At 40.6% G+C, this 20,961-nt stretch overlaps 1 protein-coding gene across 1 annotated transcript; it reads left to right on the forward strand.

Moving 5' to 3' along the window:
- Nucleotides 1-1,785: 1,785 nt before the first annotated feature.
- On the forward strand, nucleotides 1,786-19,516 carry trpv4 (transient receptor potential cation channel, subfamily V, member 4). The gene is made up of 17 exons (XM_075468016.1): nucleotides 1,786-2,072; nucleotides 3,093-3,168; nucleotides 3,839-4,287; nucleotides 4,868-5,043; nucleotides 6,268-6,420; nucleotides 12,521-12,661; nucleotides 14,001-14,299; nucleotides 14,402-14,581; nucleotides 14,825-14,983; nucleotides 15,636-15,728; nucleotides 15,847-15,920; nucleotides 16,254-16,419; nucleotides 16,508-16,574; nucleotides 16,744-17,048; nucleotides 17,364-17,491; nucleotides 17,950-18,071; nucleotides 18,173-19,516. Exons 2-17 carry the CDS (start codon nucleotides 3,160-3,162, stop codon nucleotides 18,262-18,264), a joined length of 2,613 nt encoding a protein of 870 aa, XP_075324131.1. The 5' UTR covers nucleotides 1,786-2,072; nucleotides 3,093-3,159; the 3' UTR covers nucleotides 18,265-19,516.
- Nucleotides 19,517-20,961: the final 1,445 nt, after the last annotated feature.

Raw genomic sequence — 20,961 nt, forward strand, 5'->3', positions numbered from 1 at the left:
AGCTGTGGGCAATACATTCCATCTGTTTGTGACATGTTTGGAGTGTATCGTCTATTCCATCTGCCTTTATACAGGTTTAAGTGCATTTGATAGTCTTGAAATGTGTATTATGTGTAGGCTGCTAGTTACCTTCGTTTCCTTTGGGATCATTAAAGGGATTCAAATCTACTATACTACATTGAGCTCACATTAAGATCACCTACATTAAGATCACCTCACACAAATGAGTGTTCTACATGCAGCTCAGAAGGTGGGGCGGAGGGAGTGAGAAAGACTGTTAATATTGTAAATATAAATAAATGTTTTTTTTCTGGTTCAGTTCCTTCAGCATTATGAACTACATGTACACATAAACACAGGCTATGTTGTTAGTTTAGTCATTGGTAATTTTACATGTTTTCTGATGGGCATTGAATTAATTTGAAGCTGAATAAAACATAATAGTCAAGCTGGAACATCTCCTGGATAATGGTAAGTTCAGTGTGGCTACTCCTTATAGAATAGTTAGGCCCGTTAACAGGAACAGATGGATATGAAAAAGAAATCATTTTTGTCCAATAACACATAAAAACTAGATACAGCTTAATTTGATGGGGGGGTGCACAATTGAAATGTATGGAGCAACTGCTCTAGATTGATTACAGATAACATAACAGTAACTTAAATTTTAGCGAGAGTTCATTGAAGTTTATAGAGCCACTGCTCCTGATTGATTACAGATAACATAACTCATGTACGCAAGAGTTCACACGGGATTCGAAGGTGCTATTTTAAGAGGCATGTTGAAACATGGTCGCTGGCCTTCGGCCAAGGGATAACCTAAAGAAGAAAAAAACTTAAGAAACGGGCTTGGTTAGAGACAAGAGAGAGTATGAGGGGAAAACTGATACAACTACCGCGGAATTCGAACCTGCACTGCCGCAAGAGATTTGCATGCTTAGCAGTCACTCTAACCACTGTGCCACCACTTTGTTGAGTTAAGAGGAACTGCTCCAGGTACCAACTGTAAAGCACAAAACATTAGTCGGCAATGTATATTGATGGAAAACACTTTTACACGAACAAATGCATGGAAATGGATTCAAAATAACAGCGAAGTGCATGTGTAGGAGTTGTATTCCTAAAATTAAAGCTTTGTGAAACGACGTTGTTCTCGGCGCCGCCAAGTTACAAAAATCGACTGGTGCATAGAGCTGTAACAAAATCCGGGTTATCCGGTTTTCAACCCGGATAAATACGTCACCCGGGCAGACCGGTATGGCAAGACATGGCAGCTTTGGCTTGCGATAGTTCTTGCTCTTGACAGCGGCATTGTTTTCTTCTCCACTTTCCTGGTTGTAGAGTAGCGGTAACCTTCACGTAGCAGCGCCACCTCTGTAAATCCACTCCAGTCTGTGATTTGGGAAAAGGGGTCAGTATTTGTGAAACCACTCCCCTCAGTGGTCGTGTTCAAAGTGAGGCACAGTGACTGAAGAAAAGGTTCAGAATGAACTTTTAAACTCTGCTTTTAAATTAGCATTGGTGACAAGTCTTAAAATTGCTCAAAAGGGATAAGTCAGTTAACACAAATCAATAGGATAACTTTGGGACACTCTTTTTAGATATGAAGAAAATTTTATTTTTAGTGTACCTGCACATTGACTACCCTATATTGAAATATTCAGTTGCGAACATCATGTCTTATGATGCTTGTCTTTGAATTGCCAGGAATGAGGAGGTTTCAGACAGGATGGCACCTGGTTGAATACGCCTCAATTATAAGGTCGGCTCACAGCGGCCACGCGCAGTACTGCGACTTATGCTTTTTGCGTATGTTCCAACTTTCTGCCAAAGAGGCGGCCACTCTGTCCCACCCAAAATCTGTGAAAGCCTGCGTTGTTCAGATGGAACTGTAACGGCGGTCGGATACACAGAGCAGTTTTAGTTTGAGCTCTCTCATCAGCCTGGAGTTACATTAAAGCTGGAGAGGCGGACAGGAGCGCTCAACAAGAGAGGGGGAATACATTTGAGGCGTATGGAACAAAGCTGCGGAGAATTTTAAGAAGAAAAATGAATCAGCTGCTTAAAACGGGGTAAGTAATGTTTAATGCTTTTTACCAGACGTGTCATAGGAGAAATATATCTCTATTTATCTTTGATATTAGTTTAATAAGGAGTTCAAGCACCGCCCAAAACGTATGGGCCATGTCAGGAATGTGGAAATGGATAGCTTGTGCTTTTTTCAAATTATTATTTGTTTTAATCCCTTTTGTATTACTTTAATGTGATTTATTTTATCAGAAAAAAAGTTGTCGCCCTGATTATTTTCTGTGTTCTTTTAACTAAACCAACTTAAGAAAATAAAATTACATATTTTTTGTTGTATTTCTTTTTGTATTTTCAAGATTATTAATGTTGGAGCCGTTAACATCTGTCACATCACATTTTTCCACTCTTTCACTCCCTGGTCACTCTTCTTCCTCCTTCCCCTCTCAATAATGTCACATCAGCAGGGACAGAACAGGAACTTCCCAAGCTCCAAGGAGACATTAGGGCCGCTAACTTCTGGACTTCTTTCTGTCTGCTTCACACAAACCTACTTAACAAAGCCATTCTTTGTTCTTACTTTGTTGTAACGGTTTTTAAGGGCAGACTCTTTTTGTTCCTTTTTTTTTTACTGCCAGGTGCCCACTGAAGTGTAAAGGCATGGTAATCCTGTTTGTCAGGCAGGGTTATGAGTCATTCCGTTCCCTTTTGTGGAACATAAACTCTGCCATGTTTATGTTGCTCCTTTGCAGTGCAGTCTGGCTTATATGGGCTGTCACTGTTAACAACAAACTCAGGAATCAGGATCACGTAGTTCAAATTATCTTGTGCGAGCCCAGAGTGGCAGAAAAATGTGTCTTTTATCCTGAGCTTTTTGTTAAACAAACAGGTGGAGTGATTCAAACAGACTCATGTTGGTTTTCGGCACCTTCCTTTTCTAACTCCTCCGCAAACCGCATCTCTGTGCAATAGAGCTCTTGTTGTGTCATTTCAGTCAAACACGTTTGCACCATGTGTGTACTTCTTTGTCAGTATTTTACTTCCTTGTTTCTCCCTTTGTTTTGCAGACCCCTCGTGAGGATAATTTTCTCTTTCCACTAAAGAAGAATTTTGAACGTCATTGTGATAAAAGGGATGAATGAGGTATGGATGGATTAAATGTCAGATGTATTTACTTTTGACTTAAAGTTGAGACGTCACAAATTACGTCTGTTTAGGTATATGGTAGTTTTATTATTTGGACAAATGTTCTTCTTGTATTTGCAAGAAGAACATATAAATATAAAATATAAATCTACAACTCCACTGATGTTTTAAAACTTAAAAAAAAAAGTATTAACTCTCAAGCTGAAGAGCATACATATGTTTATGAATATGGGCTTTTGACATTGCCATCTAAATAGGGCAAAATGTACGAGGATCCCAACTAACACATTTTCACAGGCATCATTGGGGAAATCTTGTTTAACTTCACATTCACATTGATTGTGATTAAAACAGCATTTTGTGACTACAACCAACTACAGCTTCCTCATTTGTTCTACTTCATGGATCCTGGAAAATGATCGGGTCTATTTCAAATTTAAGACTCTTTCTACATTCTGTTCTGACAAGCAAGAGCCCCTATTTAAAACAAAGATAATACAATTACATACATATCTGTGCAAAGTAAAACATTTGTGTTTCATGCTATCATAAAGAATTGGTTAAATTGAATGGATTAGAACTTGTTTCTCCACTTGAACAAGACTTTTCTAACCACCCAAAGGGAATCCATCTAATGCAGATAATTTTCTCCTCATTATTCTTCCAGGGCCGTTCTGCTCTCCTCAGAAGGTGCCACCTCGCCTTGTCCAGGGCAGACACCCTTGGGTCTGAGGCTGCCAGAGCTGCTCCCTCTGAAGACTCTGGGAATGGCGTTGCTGTTCAGGCTGAGAGTGCTGCACCCTTCGCCCTGTCTGAGCTATCAAACCTCTTTGAAAGCGAGGATGGTTCCCAGTCAGCTCAGGACACGAGCCAGGATTCAGCCCTTGAGGTGGTCCAGCCTGGCCAGCCCACAGACAGCAGACAGAACCTGCGGATGAAGTTTCACGGTGCTTTCAAGAAGGGAATTTCCAATCCAATGGACCTACTGGAATCCACCATATATGAGTCAAATGTGGTTCCAGGCCCTAAGAAAGCACCTATGGACTCACTCTTTGACTATGGTACCTATGGAAGGGCAAGCAACCAGAAGAGACGCAAGAAGAAGCTCCCAAGAGGGTGAGAAGAGCCTTACTGTCTGTCCACTACAACGCCTGTGTGTTGTCAGGATTTATTGATCGTGTGCTCCTTTTGTCACATAGGTTTAGTGTTTGCTAATGTTTGTGGGTTTTTTTTTCCATGGGTAAAAGTCCACTTTGGAAAAATATGGTCATGAAAACAAAAACACTCTATGCTGTAGCTTTGTAGACAGAGGTGTGCCACACAGAGAGCTTTGCACACATTCAAACACACACTCACAGTTGGCAAAGCAGTCTTCCATTCACACCTTTCCATGAGCCAACAGAGGGCATGTTGTTGGTTGCTCTGCAGCCGTTGAGGACATATTTAGGCTGCTGCCTGTTCCTGGCTTGCCTACCTGCCTCATGCACACAGAGGTCCATTTATCAGAGCACTCAGGACTGTTGATTTTTCTTTAAAGGATGGTTTGTGCAACATATAGCTGCTTAATTCTTAAGTTTATATCAACGAGACGTGAATCAGACTGAAAACTCAATAGGAATTCCTCCTTTTATTGCCTTATCCAGGTGCAAGTACAATGTGTGACATAACATCAAGCCATGTTTCTGTGTCCTCTTAGTAAAACTGAGGTATCTTGTGATGAGGATCAAGGCTCCGACCCACCAAAAGTAATGAAAATATTTAACCGTTCTCTACTGTTTGACTGTGTGTCACGTGGAGACCCTGAGGCCCTCGAGGGCCTGTTGGAGTATCTTCAAAGTCAAGAGAAGAGGTTGACAGATGAGGAGTTTAGAGGTAAATCTTTAATGTCTTTAATTAAGAAATTTACATGATCTTTTTGTTTTAAAAAGTTTCTCTCAGATTTCCAACCCTAATCTTTGAGTTTGTCCCTTCTCTAAAGAGGAAACTCAGTCTTATTCTCTGGCTGCTTGATCTTTGACCTTTTGCACCCCTCCGCCTTCTGTCTGGGCTTTTTTTTGGCTCGGAGGATGTGGGAGAGTAAAGGTGAAGTGATGTCAGCCTTTGTCCTGTTAAAGGCGGGCCATTGGAAGGCTTCCTGTGTGTGTCTGAGAAGTTGTTTCAGGCTTATAACAGCGAGCAGAGAGAAATCACAGCACACTGCTGACTCTGGGAGAGAGTTAGATATGGCTTTAAAGTTGTTTTTTTTTCGATAAGTTCTAAAAGTGAGTGGCTGGTTTGACACCTGCTTCTCATTATTTCTTACTAGTTTGTTTGTTAGTTTGTTCTCCTTAGTTACTCATGACAGTCCTGAAACCCTGGCTATGTTCTGTTATTGTGAACTCATGAATAGAACCAACGGGAAGTCACATTTTGCTCCAGCAGATATACATGCCGTCATAATGAGTCAGCCGAATTATCAGTGGAGATCATATAGACTGCATTTATACTAAAATGCTATAGTAATTGAAGTTAAATTTATCTCAAAGTAATGTTAATGGCCTATTGAAAGAGATTAATAAACATCAGTACAAACTTGAAAACAGTATATCTGAAAGAGCAGCATTTGGCCTTGAAATGGTGTCCTCAGAGGAAGAGATAAGCTCTAAGACTAGACAAAATGTTATGGCAGTGAAACTGCTATAACATTATTGGTGACTTATACCAATGACAGGTGAAAGCTCTGGTAATAATGCAAGGTGGGCTGGTAAGTAACCTCAACTTTGAAGTGACACTTCAAAGATAACAAAGATAATTGACTGGTATATGATGACAACAAATTTTTGGGTGGGAAATTTACAAGGGGATTATACAGCTAGCTGGCACCCAGAATGTCTACTGGCAGCCAACTCTCACACAAGGTGATGTGTAATAGGCAAAGAGTTTTTGTGTGGACAGGGCTAAAGGGTATAGGGGGCGTTGTGTCACACTTATGGTACTAAACAAAGAAATATCAACTGTTCCATTCTAACAGCTCTATTTTTATTAAAAAAAAAAAAAAAAAAAAAAATCGGTCTAAGTCTGAAGATTTTCTTTGTTTAAATCTAATTTGTCTACTAGAGTTATCCACGGGTAAGACGTGTCTGCCTAAAGCCCTGCTGAACCTTTATGGCGGTCGGAACAACACCATCCCACTGCTGGTTGACATTGCAGAGAAGACCGGAAACCTCAGAGAGTTTATAAATACGCCTTTCAGGGATGTCTTCTACAGAGGTATGAAAATAACCTCTAACATGCTGTTAAATCAAACTGAGTTGTGGTGTAATGAATTAGGCAATGGATATTAGCAGTTTTTAAGACTGTGATCCTGTCATTTTCCCCTTGAGCTGAGGCTGGCAAAGGCTGTGTTTTATTGAAGGTTGCTGCCTTCTCACCAGGTTGTGGGTCCGACCCCAAGGTAGGGAAAAGGAACGTATTTACAGGATGTATGTTTAACGGCTGTAACTCTGAACATTCTGGCCTTATTTGTTACAGACATAATATCCAGCCGCTTCTAATAGTCTGTGAACTCTTTATGTGAGATTGTGAAATGCTTAAAGGAATTATCCGGAGTAAAATGCACTTTAGGTCAATTTACGGGAAGTTGGGAGTACATACGTTGAGTTGACATCAAAATCATTTAATTCTGATGTGTTTTGAGAATTTTGATTTGACCGTTTTCAGCCAAAAGTCGTTAGCCTGGAGGAGAGTGGGGCATATGGTATCGCCGCTACAAAACGCTATTTTTATACCTCTTCTACAGCTCCAAACAACATAACACTTACGTGGTAGTGAGTAGAGGGTCCCTAAAGCCAAACAGAAGTGTCCCGAGGTCTTCATGTGGTCGGATAGAGAGTCCAGAATGAATTTAATCAAGCCAGTATCTTTCCGGAAATGCTCCTGCTCCAGCTGGCATCTTCAGCGTAAAGTCCGTATAGTAGAGAGCCGCGTGTGGAGTAACACGCTCTGGAAATTCACAATTCATCCCGGTCAAAATGTGCACTGCAAACTCGTAAGTCTCTCTGCTTCAATGTGTCGACCGGCGTGTTCATATCAATTTTTAAAATCAGCAGCCATTGTTTCAAAAGTTGTGAGTCGTGAAAAGGCAGCCTGTGGAAACTCGCAGGATTATACCATTTCATCCGCGTCCCGCAGCCAGGATAGGAATAAACACGCACCATAACTCCAAAAGTTTGCTCCGCTGTTTGTTCAACAATCTGCTCACACACCTGTCCTTCTTCTGTGATGGTCAGTTCAGTCACAAACACTGTCAAGAATACGTCCCTCACTTGTTTTGTATACTTTTGAAGAGCTTTAATAAAGTTTATTTAAAAAAAAAAAAAAACACAGTCCAGTCACGCAAAAGACGTCTTCCGTAAACAGGAGGCTATGTCCCGCGTGACGTTTTATAAGATTCCAACCTGTTAGTAAGCTAGGCTTTGCTGTTGCATACAACTTCATTTCACTTTCGAAAGAAATACTTGACTATGTTTGTAAAAAAAAACGGCAACGAAATTGTGAATTTCCAGAGCGTGTTACTCCACACTATACTCTACTATACGGACTTTACGCTGAAGATGCCAGCTGGAGCAGGAGCATTTCCGGAAAGATACTGGCTTGATTAAATTCATTCTGGACTCTATATCCGACCACATGAAGACCTCGGGACACTTCTGTTTGGCTTTAGGGACCCTCTACTCACTACCACGTAAGTGTTATGTTGTTTGGAGCTGTAGAAGAGGTGTAAAAATAGCGTTTTGTAGCGGCGATACCATATGCCCCACTCTCCTCCAGGCTAACGACTTTTGGCTGAAAACGGTCAAATCAAAATTCTCAAAACACATCAGAATTAAATGATTTTGATGTCAACTCAACGTATGTACTCCCAACATCCCGTAAATTGACCTAAAGTGCATTTTACTCCGGATTATTCCTTTAAAGGCCAACTTCCACTAAAAACCGGTTTTACTCGCTCCTTCTGAAAAAGGGAGGGTCACCCCTAGTTACATACACATACTAGGCTTCCAAGTGTTGCGTCACCTCCACAGGCTGTGTTCCCGAATTTACAGAAACAATGCAGATGTCACGCCCAGAGACTCTTGTTTTTAGTTTTCATGTTTAGGTTATGCTTTTGTTTTCAGTCCATCTTTAGTTTTTGTCATGTCTTAGTTTCCCTGCACTCTGTTTATTAGTTCACTCACTTCACCTGTGTTTTTTCCCTCAGCTGCACTCACTCCCCAATCACTCTCTCTCCCTATTTAGTTTCCTGCCTCCCCTTTCAGTTTTGCCGGATCGTTGTTGTTGCATGTTGTTGTTGCTACGACGCTGAAGTTGGCATCCAATTCAGCATAAAGGGCCATTTCACTTCATTTTTTGCATTTTGATCGCCCAAAAAAGGGTCCTGTATGGAAACTACATTACTTAGACTGCTCAAATCTGGATGGAATTATTCCAAAGAGGTTTTAGATTAATTAAAACCTTGTTTGTGATTTGTGAAACCTTTCTCTGCCATTTTACTGCATTTTTGTTATTCTGCTCACACTAAACAGGGTCCTGTATGGAAACTACATTACTACGATAGCTCAAATCTGGATGGAATTATTCCAAAGAGGTTTTAGATTAATTAAAACCTTGTTTGTGATTTGTGAAACCTTTCTCTGATTTGTGAAAATGCAGAACAGGGCCATTTTACTGCATTTTTGGTATTCTGCTCACACTAAACAGGGTCCTGTATGGAAACTACATTACTTAGACAGCTCAAATCTGGATGGAATTATTCCAAAGAGGTTTTAGATTAATTAAAACCTTGTTTGTGATTTGTGAAACCTTTCTCTGCCATTTTACTGCATTTTTGTTATTCTGCTCACACTAAACAGGGTCCTGTATGGAAACTACATTACTACGATAGCTCAAATCTGGATGGAATTATTCCAAAGAGGTTTTAGATTAATTAAAACCTTGTTTGTGATTTGTGAAACCTTTCTCTGATTTGTGAAAATGCAGAACAGGGCCATTTTACTGCATTTTTGGTATTCTGCTCACACTAAACAGGGTCCTGTATGGAAACTACATTACTTAGACAGCTCAAATCTGGATGGAATTATTCTAAAGAGGCTGTTGATTAATTAAAACCTTGTTTGTGATTTGTGAAACCTTTCTCTGATTTGTGAAAATGCAGAACAGGGCCATTTTACTGCATTTTTGTTATTCTGCTCACACTAAACAGGGTCCTGTATGGAAACTACATTACTACGATAGCTCAAATCTGGATGGAATTATTCCAAAGAGGTTTTAGATTAATTAAAACCTTGTTTGTGATTTGTGAAACCTTTCTCTGATTTGTGAAAATGCAGAACAGGGCCATTTTACTGCATTTTTGGTATTCTGCTCACACTAAACAGGGTCCTGTATGGAAACTACATTACTTAGACAGCTCAAATCTGGATGGAATTATTCTAAAGAGGCTGTTGATTAATTAAAACCTTGTTTGTGATTTGTGAAACCTTTCTCTGATTTGTGAAAATGCAGAACAGGGCCATTTTACTGCATTTTTGTTATTCTGCTCACACTAAACAGGGTCCTGTATGGAAACTACATTACTTAGACAGCTCAAATCTGGATGGAATTATTCTAAAGAGGCTGTTGATTCATTAAAACCTTGTTTGTGATTTGTGAAACCTTTCTCTGATTTGTGAAAATGCAGAACAGGGCCATTTCACTGCATTTTTGGTATTCTGCTCACACTAAACAGGGTCCTGTATGGAAACTACATTACTTAGACAGCTCAAATCTGGATGGAATTATTCTAAAGAGGCTGTTGATTCATTAAAACCTTGTTTGTGATTTGTGAAAGCTTTTTCTGATTTGTGAAAATGCAGAACAGGGCCATATCACTGCATTTTTGGTATTCTGCTCACACTAAACAGGGTCCTGTATGGAAACTACATTACTTAGACTGCTCAAATCTGGATGGAATTATTCTAAAGAGGCTGTTGATTCATTAAAACCTTGTTTGTGATTCGTGAAACCTTTTTCTGATTTGTGAAAATGCAGAACAGGGCCATATCACTGCATTTTTGGTATTCTGCTCACACTAAACAGAGTCCTGTATGGAAACTCTCTCAACGGGATTACTGGCGTTGTAAGATCCCTGCAGCACTCACTTGAACAGTGCCCATGGCTAGCCTCAGCGAGCTTTGGTTCGGTTAGCGTACAGTTGAAGCATTCGTCACTAGCCCCTTTCACACTGAGAGCCGCTACCATCGCGGGTCCAAATTGCCACTTCGACCCGCGTCGAGCAATGTGAAAGCTTGGCGTTTTAGGTGACCCGTGTAACTTGATGTAAAACAGAGTAAAACTTGTCCTCACCTGTCGCTGTTGTTCTGAATCAGCTGTCCATTCTGTCTTTTAAACTCCTCACGCCACACCACGCCCACGTCCATCCCGCGTCACTTGCTTTCACATCAAACTCGGCTCGGCAAGAAGACTAGGGTCCGACGCTGGTCGAAAGGCGAGTCGAGTTGACGCGCCAGCCCGGGTCATCAGTGTGAAAGGAACAGCGGACACGCTAAAATCGCGAATTAAACGCGGGTTATTCCTCAGTGTGAAAGGGGCTTCTGTTGCTTGGTTGGTCCACAGTTGAAGATTGGGGCACAGCTGTCCCATCAGATGATGCTGTGCTTTTTACTAGTTTTGCTTTGAAATATTCAAAAATGGGTTTGTGCCTTTTCATCTTGGTTGTATATTCCACGCCACGAACAGTCTCTGCAGTCTACCACAATCACTACTCCTGCCGCGCGATTTTCAGCGCTGCGCTGTATAGGCCTACATTTTGCAACATTGACGTGTGAGGTGAAAAATATTGGTTAGGGAAAACGCTTGATTAAATTATTACCGCATGGGTTGTGTTTAAGTTTGATCTTCGACAGGTTTTGAGAAAACTTGCAGGCTCTCGGATACACACAGAGCGGGGAGGGGGGGGGGTTCATTCATTCATGGGAGGGAGCCAATCAGAGACGCCTCATTATCGCGTCACCGATATGCATGAGAAGGACCGGAAAACCCTGTCGTTTCTCACCAAGCCTTTCTTCCTGCCCACCAAAACAGCTTGAAATAAAGCAACCATAATTTTTTTTAAACAGAACCGACGCCTAATGCATTCAATAACAATGGTGAACACAGCAGTATTAATGAAATGACGATGGAAGTTGGCCTTTAAAAGCACAATTTCATTGGTGTTTGACCCCATAGAAACAACCTGTAAACATATGTATTCTTTGTCCTCCATAGCTTCCAGTGTGCTTTTTTTTCTTTACCTCCACCCTCAAAGTCATGATTGTGCATATCTAAACACAAAGAATTCCTGTAGGCAAAAGGCACAAGTCCACACACATACTGTTGTGTAACTTTGCTCACAGAATTCATGTCATGTCATATCATGTCATGTCATGCAAAAATGTATTCCTCTGTAAATGATGCCTGTGGCAGATGTCAACTTTCCCCTGCTAATCATTCACACGTGTTCTGGTCATGTCCTAAGCTGAAACCAGTCTGGACAGAAATTTTCAATTCCCTATCCGAAGCATTCAGTATCTGCAATTTTTGGTATCCCCCCTGTTTCTAACTTGCCGAAAGCAATGAAACAAGCCATAGGTTTCACCACTCTACTCGCTCAAAGGCTGATCTTACTGAATTGGAAAGTCTCTCACTCCCCTTTACATGTCCGCTGGGTGCGAGAAGTGCTCTACAACCTCAAAACAGAAAAATTGAGGTTTTCTTGTAGAGGTTCCACCAAGTTATTTCATGCTACATGGGATCTCTTTTTAAGGTATTTTGAATCCTTAGCTCTGTCTGACATTGAGGATATTTAAATATCTGACAAACTTGTAAGTTTAAACTTTCTATGTATTTGTACTTACTTATTTAAACCAATATTCTTAATCATTTATCCCCTCCTTACTTATTTTGTATTTATTTACTTATAATTATTTAATTATTTTTCCTTTTTTCTCTTTTTTTTTTGTTGGCCTGTGGGTGGGATGGGTGGTCAGGGTGGGTTGGGAGTTAACAGAATTTTTGCGGCTACTGATTGTATTTATATTTTTATTCTGACCCAACAATGTCTGTCTTATTATGTTTAAAATGTTCAATAAACAAAGTAAAAAAAAAAAGAATTCATGTCATGTTGATAAACTAATCTCATCTTGATTTCGTAATTAAATGTTTGACAATGCATTCGTTTAGTTGAAATGTTTTCAGTTTAACACAACACAAAGCAGGGGTTTTAAATGTTTACGCCGTAACAAGTAACTCTTACGTTGTCCTTCACCGTCAGGCCAGACGGCGCTCCACATTGCCATTGAGCGACGCTGTAAGCAGTATGTGGAGCTCCTGGTGGAGCAGGGAGCAGACGTTCACGCCCAGGCGAGGGGGCGCTTCTTCCAGCCCAAAGACGAGGGGGGCTACTTCTACTTTGGTAACGACTGCTCAAAAATCTTTGTTTCCAAACTGCAGCCTTCATTGAACTTCTGTGTTTCCATTATTTCAACAGTTCATTCCGAGTTCTGGAAAGCTGGGACTGAATTTACTGCCTTATACATTAGTAATGATGCGATATGTGTGAGGTTTCTATGACATAACTGCCACATTATATTTTCCACTCCTACAGCTTTGCTCATAAGTTGTTATTCGGCCTTTGGTAACTTAGAATTGCCATCTGTGCCTTGTTCTGTATACGTCAGCAGCTGCCAAGATCAAATTTTTAAGTCATGGAAAGTTTTTTCTGGGAGAGACAGCCCTACTGCCACAGAAAGGAAGTGACATTACGCCCCACCCAATTTAGTTTTTAATGTGGCTGCTTTGGCAGGACTAATACAGTTGGGATACTACTGAGGTAAACTCCACCTTATTTCCAAATGTTTTTGAAGTGTTGCACAAGAAACTGTCATCAGAAATGCTCCAAAAACACATGACAAGACAAGTATTATGTCATGTGTGTCCAGTGAAAGGTGTCTGTGTTCTACAGTTAGGAAAAGTAAACATCCTCTGTCAGTGCGCAGCACCTCACTGACTTTAACTTAAAGAGGACAGGGAAATCAGAGGCGTTACACTAAACTCAACACCGCCCTCTGCTGGCCACGGTTAGGGCCTTACCTCAGTTATGAATAATAATAATAATAATCAAATATTTCTTTTTTTAAAACAAAGGTAGATTTAGAGTGTTTTGAGGTCTGTTAATTTTTTCTCCAACCCAAATTTAACAGTTGCTAATCTGATTACAATCAAGTATCATTTTTCTCTCTCACCACAGAGGAGATGATTTCTATTTTCACTTAGCATGGTTGTCATTCTCAAATCCCGGCGTGTCTGAGCGCAGTGTGAGTAATTTGCTGCGGAGCTTTGCGGCGAGGTGAACAGGAACCTGGCTGGGCTGATGGCTAATGGGATTTAGACTCACGCTAACTCTCTGTATGCACCCGTGCAAATCCATGAAGAGGAGCGTTTCTATGTGAGGTGACAAAGTAATCTGTCACCCATGGCAACGGCTCATTTTCAGCAGCTGCTTTTGGCACTGTGGCCCCATGGTGCCCCTCCCTAAAACAGCCATTAATTGTGCTGCTTTCATGGTGGGGATTTGAGTCAGATCTTTGATCCATGTTTAGTATGCTTTGTGAAAACCTACCAGCGACAGTTCTTAATTAACTCTCCTGTTGATTAGTTTATTTTATAATCTGAAATACAGTTCTTTGTGTTTCTATTAAGTTCTGTTAATCTTGTTTCAGTTTTAACTGAGCACTCTTTCCTCATTTGCATAGGTGAGCTGCCCCTCTCACTGGCTGCATGCACTAACCAGCCTGACATCGTGCACTACCTGACTGAGAATTCACACAAGAAGGCTGACCTGCGACGCCAGGATTCACGTGGAAACACGGTGCTGCACGCCCTAGTGCACATCGCAGACAACACCAAGGACAACACCCGTTTCCTCACAAAGATGTACGACCTGCTGCTAATTAAGTGCACCAAGCTCTACCCAGACTGCAGTCTGGAGAAAATACTCAACAATGACAGCATGTCACCTCTCATGATGGCTGCTAAACTTGGCAAGATAGGGGTAGGTGAAGAATAATGTGGCCATCGTGCTTCTATTTTTTTTTTTTTTGTCATCGTGTTCAAACCGAAAGGTCTGTAGGTCAGCCTGTGCATTTTCCTCTAGGTTTTCCAACACATTATTCGACGTGAAATCAAAGATGAAGAAGTTCGTCATCTGTCACGTAAGTTTAAAGACTGGGCTTATGGTCCAGTGTACTCCTCGCTTTATGACCTGTCTTCCCTGGATACATGTGGAGAGGAACCATCGGTGCTGGAAATCCTCGTCTACAACAGTCGCAATGAGGTGAACAACTTTGTCATTTTGCTAAGGTGAAATATTAAGCCACCGTCAGAATATTAACAGCATTAAAAAAAAACATTACACATACATTAACAGAAACCATGAAACCATTCAGTAGATGCATCAAATGCCTAGAATTATTCAAACATTCTGTTTGGGTGGAAACATCAGGATTTCTTAACGTTCAGTTGTTTTTATTATCTTTATCACGTTACGTGAGTGTTGTATTTCTGATCCTGTTGTCAGAACCGCCACGAGATGTTGGCTGTAGAGCCCATCAACGAGCTGCTGAGGGCCAAATGGCAGAAGTTTGCTGCTGTCACTTTTTACATCAGCGTGGTTTCCTACCTCATCACCATGATCATCTTCACCTTGGTGGCTTATTACCACCCGACACAGGGAACGGTGGGTCTTAAATCACTGCAAAATAAAGCGTTCCACATGAACAAGTTTTTATCCACAAAATTGTGACAAACGTATACCAAGGAATGACATGTCTTCATATTCTCTAGAGGCGAGGCTACATCCAAGCTACTGTAAGAAGTAAAGGGATTATGTCATGATGCCATGATTTAAAAGAAGTAGATAAGAAGATTGTCGCCACTTTCATATCTGTGCAGCCAGTAGTTAGCTTTGACTGTCATAAAGATTGTTGCAGTGAGAAACGACTACTCCAGCTTTATTTAAAGCTTAGAATTGAACACATTTGCATACAAGCTACAATTTAAAGTGTGACAAATTATAATTTAACAGGGGATGAAATGCTGATGTGAGGCTAAGATTACCAGCTACTGGTTAAAAAATATTGTAATCGTAGTTATTTTCCTCTAATTCAACAGACAGAGAAAAGACATTAGACAAACAAACTTCGAACTTGACAAGCTTCCACCTACCGTTTAGTCACATTCTTACTTACAACATTTATTATATATTGTGTACATTATCTGTGTTATTGCTAAGACTCAGTTTATTAGTTTAATAACTCAATTTACTCAGTTATTGCTAAGAATCTCTGTAAAATGGTCGTCAATAATGAACTTCGTCTTTTTTCCTCCAGCCTCCGTACCCCTACAGCACATCTTCTGACTACTTAAGGATGGTAGGAGAGATTATAACACTGACATCAGGAGGCTTCTTCTTCCTCACAAATGTAAGCTGATATATTCTGACACCTTGCTATGGTTTGATCATTGGTTGCTTTGCTGTCACAAACCTGTTGCAACAGCTTTGTTGAGTCATGATGGAGACATAACTGCTGTTCTGTACAGGTGAAGGATCTCTTCTTGAAAAAGTGCCCCGGGGTGAAATCTTTATTTATTGATGGATCCTTTCAACTGCTGTAGTAAGTCTGTATCTCTGTTCTTGCAGCTCCTCCCATGTCTCTTGATGACTTTTACCCAAGGCAAATTTTGCATCCTCTTAATTGAGTCTTCTAATTAATTTCTCTGGCTTCTCCCTGGCATGTTTTTAGTTTTATATCTTAATTAAACCCATGATCCAAACATAGAGCAGAGGATGTTGCGCACCTCTCTGACCAATGTTGAATCAAGTCATGAGCTGTGATGTTTACATTTTGTTAGAATACCAAATAATAACTCTCACAACTTCCTGCATTCATATGAGACTTTAGCAGCAGTTCCAGTTCATTGACAAAATGATGTTCTGTCTTCTTCAGCTTCATCTACTCTGTACTGATTGTCGTCACAGCTGCTCTTTACTTGTCTGGCATTGAGGCCTATGTCTCTGTGATGGTGTTTGCACTTGTCCTGGGCTGGATAAACACACTTTATTTTACCAGAGGCCTGAAGCTCACTGGCACCTACAGCATCATGATACAGAAGGTTAGATAAGGATACGAGCAGCAGTAAGTCCTCACAAATGCTTTTGTGTGTTCTAACTTATTTTTTTTGCCTTTTTTTTTGTTTTCAGATTCTTTTCAAAGACCTTTTCAGATTTCTGCTGGTATATGTGCTTTTCATGATTGGATATGCTTCAGGTGAGCTAACGGGTTGCTTGTGACTGTGCTTCATACTTAAAGAATAGGAGAATGGCACAAATCTTCTCATCACATTTAGTAAGAAAGAAAATGAGCTTATTTCTTACATTTATTCCTTTTTAAGAGTTCATGAATGCGTAATGTGGCCTCCCTTGTTTCCACCGCACAGCCTTAGTGTCCCTGCTGCCAGCGTGTCCTCCACCAGGCACAGAGTGTGATGGGGGCTGTCCCACCTACCCCAACTGCAGGGACCCAGACACTTTTAGCACTTTCTTACTGGACCTATTCCGGCTGACCATTGGGATGGGAGACCTGGAGATGGTCCACAGTGCACAGTACCCGGCAGTGTTTCTCATCCTCTTAGTCAGTTATATCATTCTCACCTTTGTGCTGCTGCTCAACATGTTGATCGCTTTGATGGGGGAGACGGTGGGGCAGGTGTCAAAGGAGAGCAAGAAGATCTGGAAGCTTCAGGTGACAAAGGAGTCTCCGTTTAGACTTACACATTAGAATTCAGTCTATTATTTAGGAAATGTTTAAATTATGCTCAAAAGAGGAGTCAAGAAAACAAAGTTGGTTATCCGCTGCATTATCATGTCTATTTGCTTACAGTAACAATGATGGCAAACTATATTTCAAAATGTACCATCATGTGTTTGTCTAGCATATATCAACGTGTTAAAGTCCCGAGAGTCAAATTCCAGCTGATTTGATGCCATAACTTTTGTAGTTATTGATGTTATGTGAGTTTTATTCCCTTCAGCTGTTTGCATACATTTTTTCTCACAGTGGGCAACAACCATCTTGGACATCGAGCGCTCGTTCCCAGTCTGCCTCCGCAGGTCTTTTCGAGCAGGGGAGATGGTGACTGTGGGGACGAACTGGGATGGCACACCAGATCGACGCTGGTGTTTTAGGTATTTTCCATGACGTGATCTCTTGAGCCTATAAACATACTAAAATTAGATTTGATACAGTCTAAAGTGGAAAGATTGAATATATTCCAATACATGTTATGTGACAAATGCCAGAGACACTGAAATATCACACTACTACATCTCCTCACATTTTACAGTGTGCTAATCAGCATGCAGCCGCTGCAGATGATTCATCACATACCTCACTGTGTTTGCATTAGAATAAACCAACTTGAGCTCAAATGAATGATCACTACCCCATGTTCCAAAACACAGAAATATGAGCAAGAATAAAAACTTTAAGGTAGAATGTCATTCCACAGTAGTGACCGCTGCTCGCAACACAATGTACTTTATGAGGGGGTCTGCAGACCAAACTGAAATTTAGAACGTGGGGACTGTCACTCAGAGGCAACTCTCAAACAGCTCTCAATCCTAATGGTGTTTCATCACATCAGAGTGGACGAGGTTAACTGGTGTCACTGGAATCAGAACCTGGCGATAATCAACGAGGATCCAGGAAAGACTGAGACAACCCAAATCAACGGGCTGCAGCAGAGCGTCAGAGCCCTGAGGAGGGGTGAGATTGTCATCATGCCTTTTTGATGAAACGCATTGCCTGTACGATGTCTATTTGTGTGGGCCACACTAAATAAAAAGGTTTTCTTTTCATCCCTTCAGATCGCTGGTCCACAGTGGTCCCACGGATCATGGAGTTAAGTAGGGGTCCTCAGCCTCAAGATCTGGTGATAGAGATGGAACCGCTGACGTGACGGAGCTGAGGAGCAGTCGTGCAGAAAGCCATCATCATCATCATCGTCAATGGGGTTCCTCTGCAGGGGACCGTTTGACCAATAAGTGTACTAATTTGCACATGTTTCCTATTCTTTTGGTTCGGAGTGAGTTTAATAAGGATTACAGCACTTTCAGTGTATTAGGACAGAGGGCTAAACATGAAGAGAGATACGGCATCAAAGTACACTTACCAGCAAACCCTGAGATAACACAAGAGACAAGTTTAATTACATAGACCATGAGCTGCAGATTGTTACTTTGTTTTAAAGCTGTCACGGATGTATAAAAAAACCTGATACCATAATGCTCTTTACCTCTGCATGTCAGTGACAGATTACTCAGGGATTTAAGAGTTGGAATATTTCAGCATGTTCTTACATTCTTACAGAAAAAAAGAAAAATATCGCCAGAAGAAACATAATTACTATGTTATGGCATCAGCTCGGCAGCAAAAGCTTTGATAAAAATCTGAAGGTATAATCTCCATGGAAGATATTTATTTTTCAAGAAAATTTTCTGATAAATATTTATAGACTTATAGAATAGAAAATCGGCTTTGCTCACCTTACCTTTTATGAGATGAGCTTGCCACAAAGAATATATTCTGCATGCCAATTTGAATGTTTATTTTTAGGTGGAAAGTTTATGAGTGTAGAGTATATTTTCTCTCTTTATTGTAATAATTAAATACAATACTCTGAAGGGCTTAGGCTTGGACTGTAAGCTCAGGCTGTGCCGCTTTCATTTTGAACTGAAACAATGTACTGTGCCAATTTCTGATGTGTGCATTATTATATGAATACAAAGACATTATGCTGAACAAGATGGGCATGATGAGCAGGTTATAGTTGTCAAGTAAATATGCAAATGCAAGACAATAGCCTTCCGTGTTATGGCTTGTCTTTGAATTTGCAGTTATTGTTCCTTTGCAGCTGGTGTATTTGCATAATCAACTCTCAGTCCTTGCCATTATATACTTCCCCCTATTTACTGCAGTGTTTTCATCACAATTGGCTCTTTGCCCTATACAGCATCTTTTTATGCGCATTAATTGCATGTGGGCATTTGTGTATGTGTTATTGTGCTACGTACCAAATGGTTTGTTTTCTCAACTGTTGAAGGTTACAGGTCATTGTTCATCATGTTTACATATCTTAAGCAAGTTTATACGTTTTTATATTGTTTGTACATTGCTGCACAAAACAGTAAACACTGACTATATTTTATAAACCATGCAGTTGTCTCCTTTTCAGTTCCTGCTGAAATTGGAGACCTTTCTCTTACTTTTTTTTCTCCATAATTTTAAAACATGTGAGATCTAAATATTTAGTGACTAAGCTATATCTTGCTCCATTTGACTTAATAAGAGATATTGAGATACTGAAACAAAACTTCAAATAATTACCTAAGTTCTCTTAACCTACTGTCTCAGTATCTTGCTTTACATGGAAAAACACATTTAACTTTGCTGGAATTTTGATGAGGTTTGAATTCAGCCTAATTCTCAAAAACTGAATGCAGTAAATATGAGTTCACTTTAGTCTTTCCCTGAATGACATGCACTTCCTTCATTGGCCTGCTGAGGGCTGCAGAGGTCTAAATTCTTCTGCTGTGTTGCAGGTAGTCGCAGACATCCCAGAGAAAAAAAGTGTACGCATGTATACTACTGTTACTGTGGGATGCAAATGCATCCATTTATTTATTTCTTAGCTGTAAATGTTTGGATTCTCAGGGCAAACTGTTTTTAGAATAAAATGTTTAAGTCTGTAGAAATCAGTCAGTTTTTATGAAATATTAACAACACTCAACCTCAGATCTGTTGAACACCTGGCCAGTAATTATGGGCTTTTGGCTTCCTAATGAAGCTACAAGCAGGCATCAATTTATGAGCAGGTTCACTGCCTTTCACCTTTTATCATTAAACTTGGCTTTCTCTTTTCCTTAGCAGTGTTTTGCTCTCACGATAGCAAGGGCTTTACCGCTCACCTCCCATCCTTCTCCTCCCTCTCCTCTCTCTCTCTGAGGCCGGCTGCACTGAAGGACACAGGGAATCTCTCACCACCTCAGAGAAGAGGCTAATCCTCTTTGCCCCAACTTTAACTGGGCCACTAATCCTCCAGGTTTATCTAAGCAGTGAGCACCTAGCGCTGCTGACAACTTGGCCTGCCCTCCTCCCTGCAGTCTGTTAAGTAGGGCAGGGCTCGGTCCTGCAAGTGTCACTGTCAGCAACTCTGGAACCACACGTTTGTACAGGAAGTGTGAGCTGTTAACAAAATGGCTCACTTGCTGCAGCAGGCTTGTGCTAACTGCTACAAAAGTGTCTCAACAAACCTAGTGACAGTGAAGCTAGATCTTGCTGTAATGGCCCTCATTTGGAAACAACATATAAGGGAAAGTTGACAGCCTTAGTCAGAGAGTCTTAGGTAATCTAAATAGCTTAGATATTGGCAGTACAAATTGTTCTGCTATTGTCCAGCCTGTTAAGCTTTAAGGTGTTTAGGCTGATGAGTCTCAAGCGGATACTTGGCTGGACTTGGGCCAACTCATTCTTTATTCACTTAACAACACTTCAGACTGATGAATAGCTTCAAGTAACACATTTGTTGTCTGCCTGAAGTCCAGCAGCCTGACACAGAAAAGGAAACTCAGATTGCTTACACTACCACCAATCATTT

This window comes from Odontesthes bonariensis, chromosome 6, assembly GCF_027942865.1.
Source record: "Odontesthes bonariensis isolate fOdoBon6 chromosome 6, fOdoBon6.hap1, whole genome shotgun sequence".
In the NCBI taxonomy this organism is placed as follows: Eukaryota; Metazoa; Chordata; class Actinopteri; order Atheriniformes; family Atherinopsidae; genus Odontesthes; species Odontesthes bonariensis.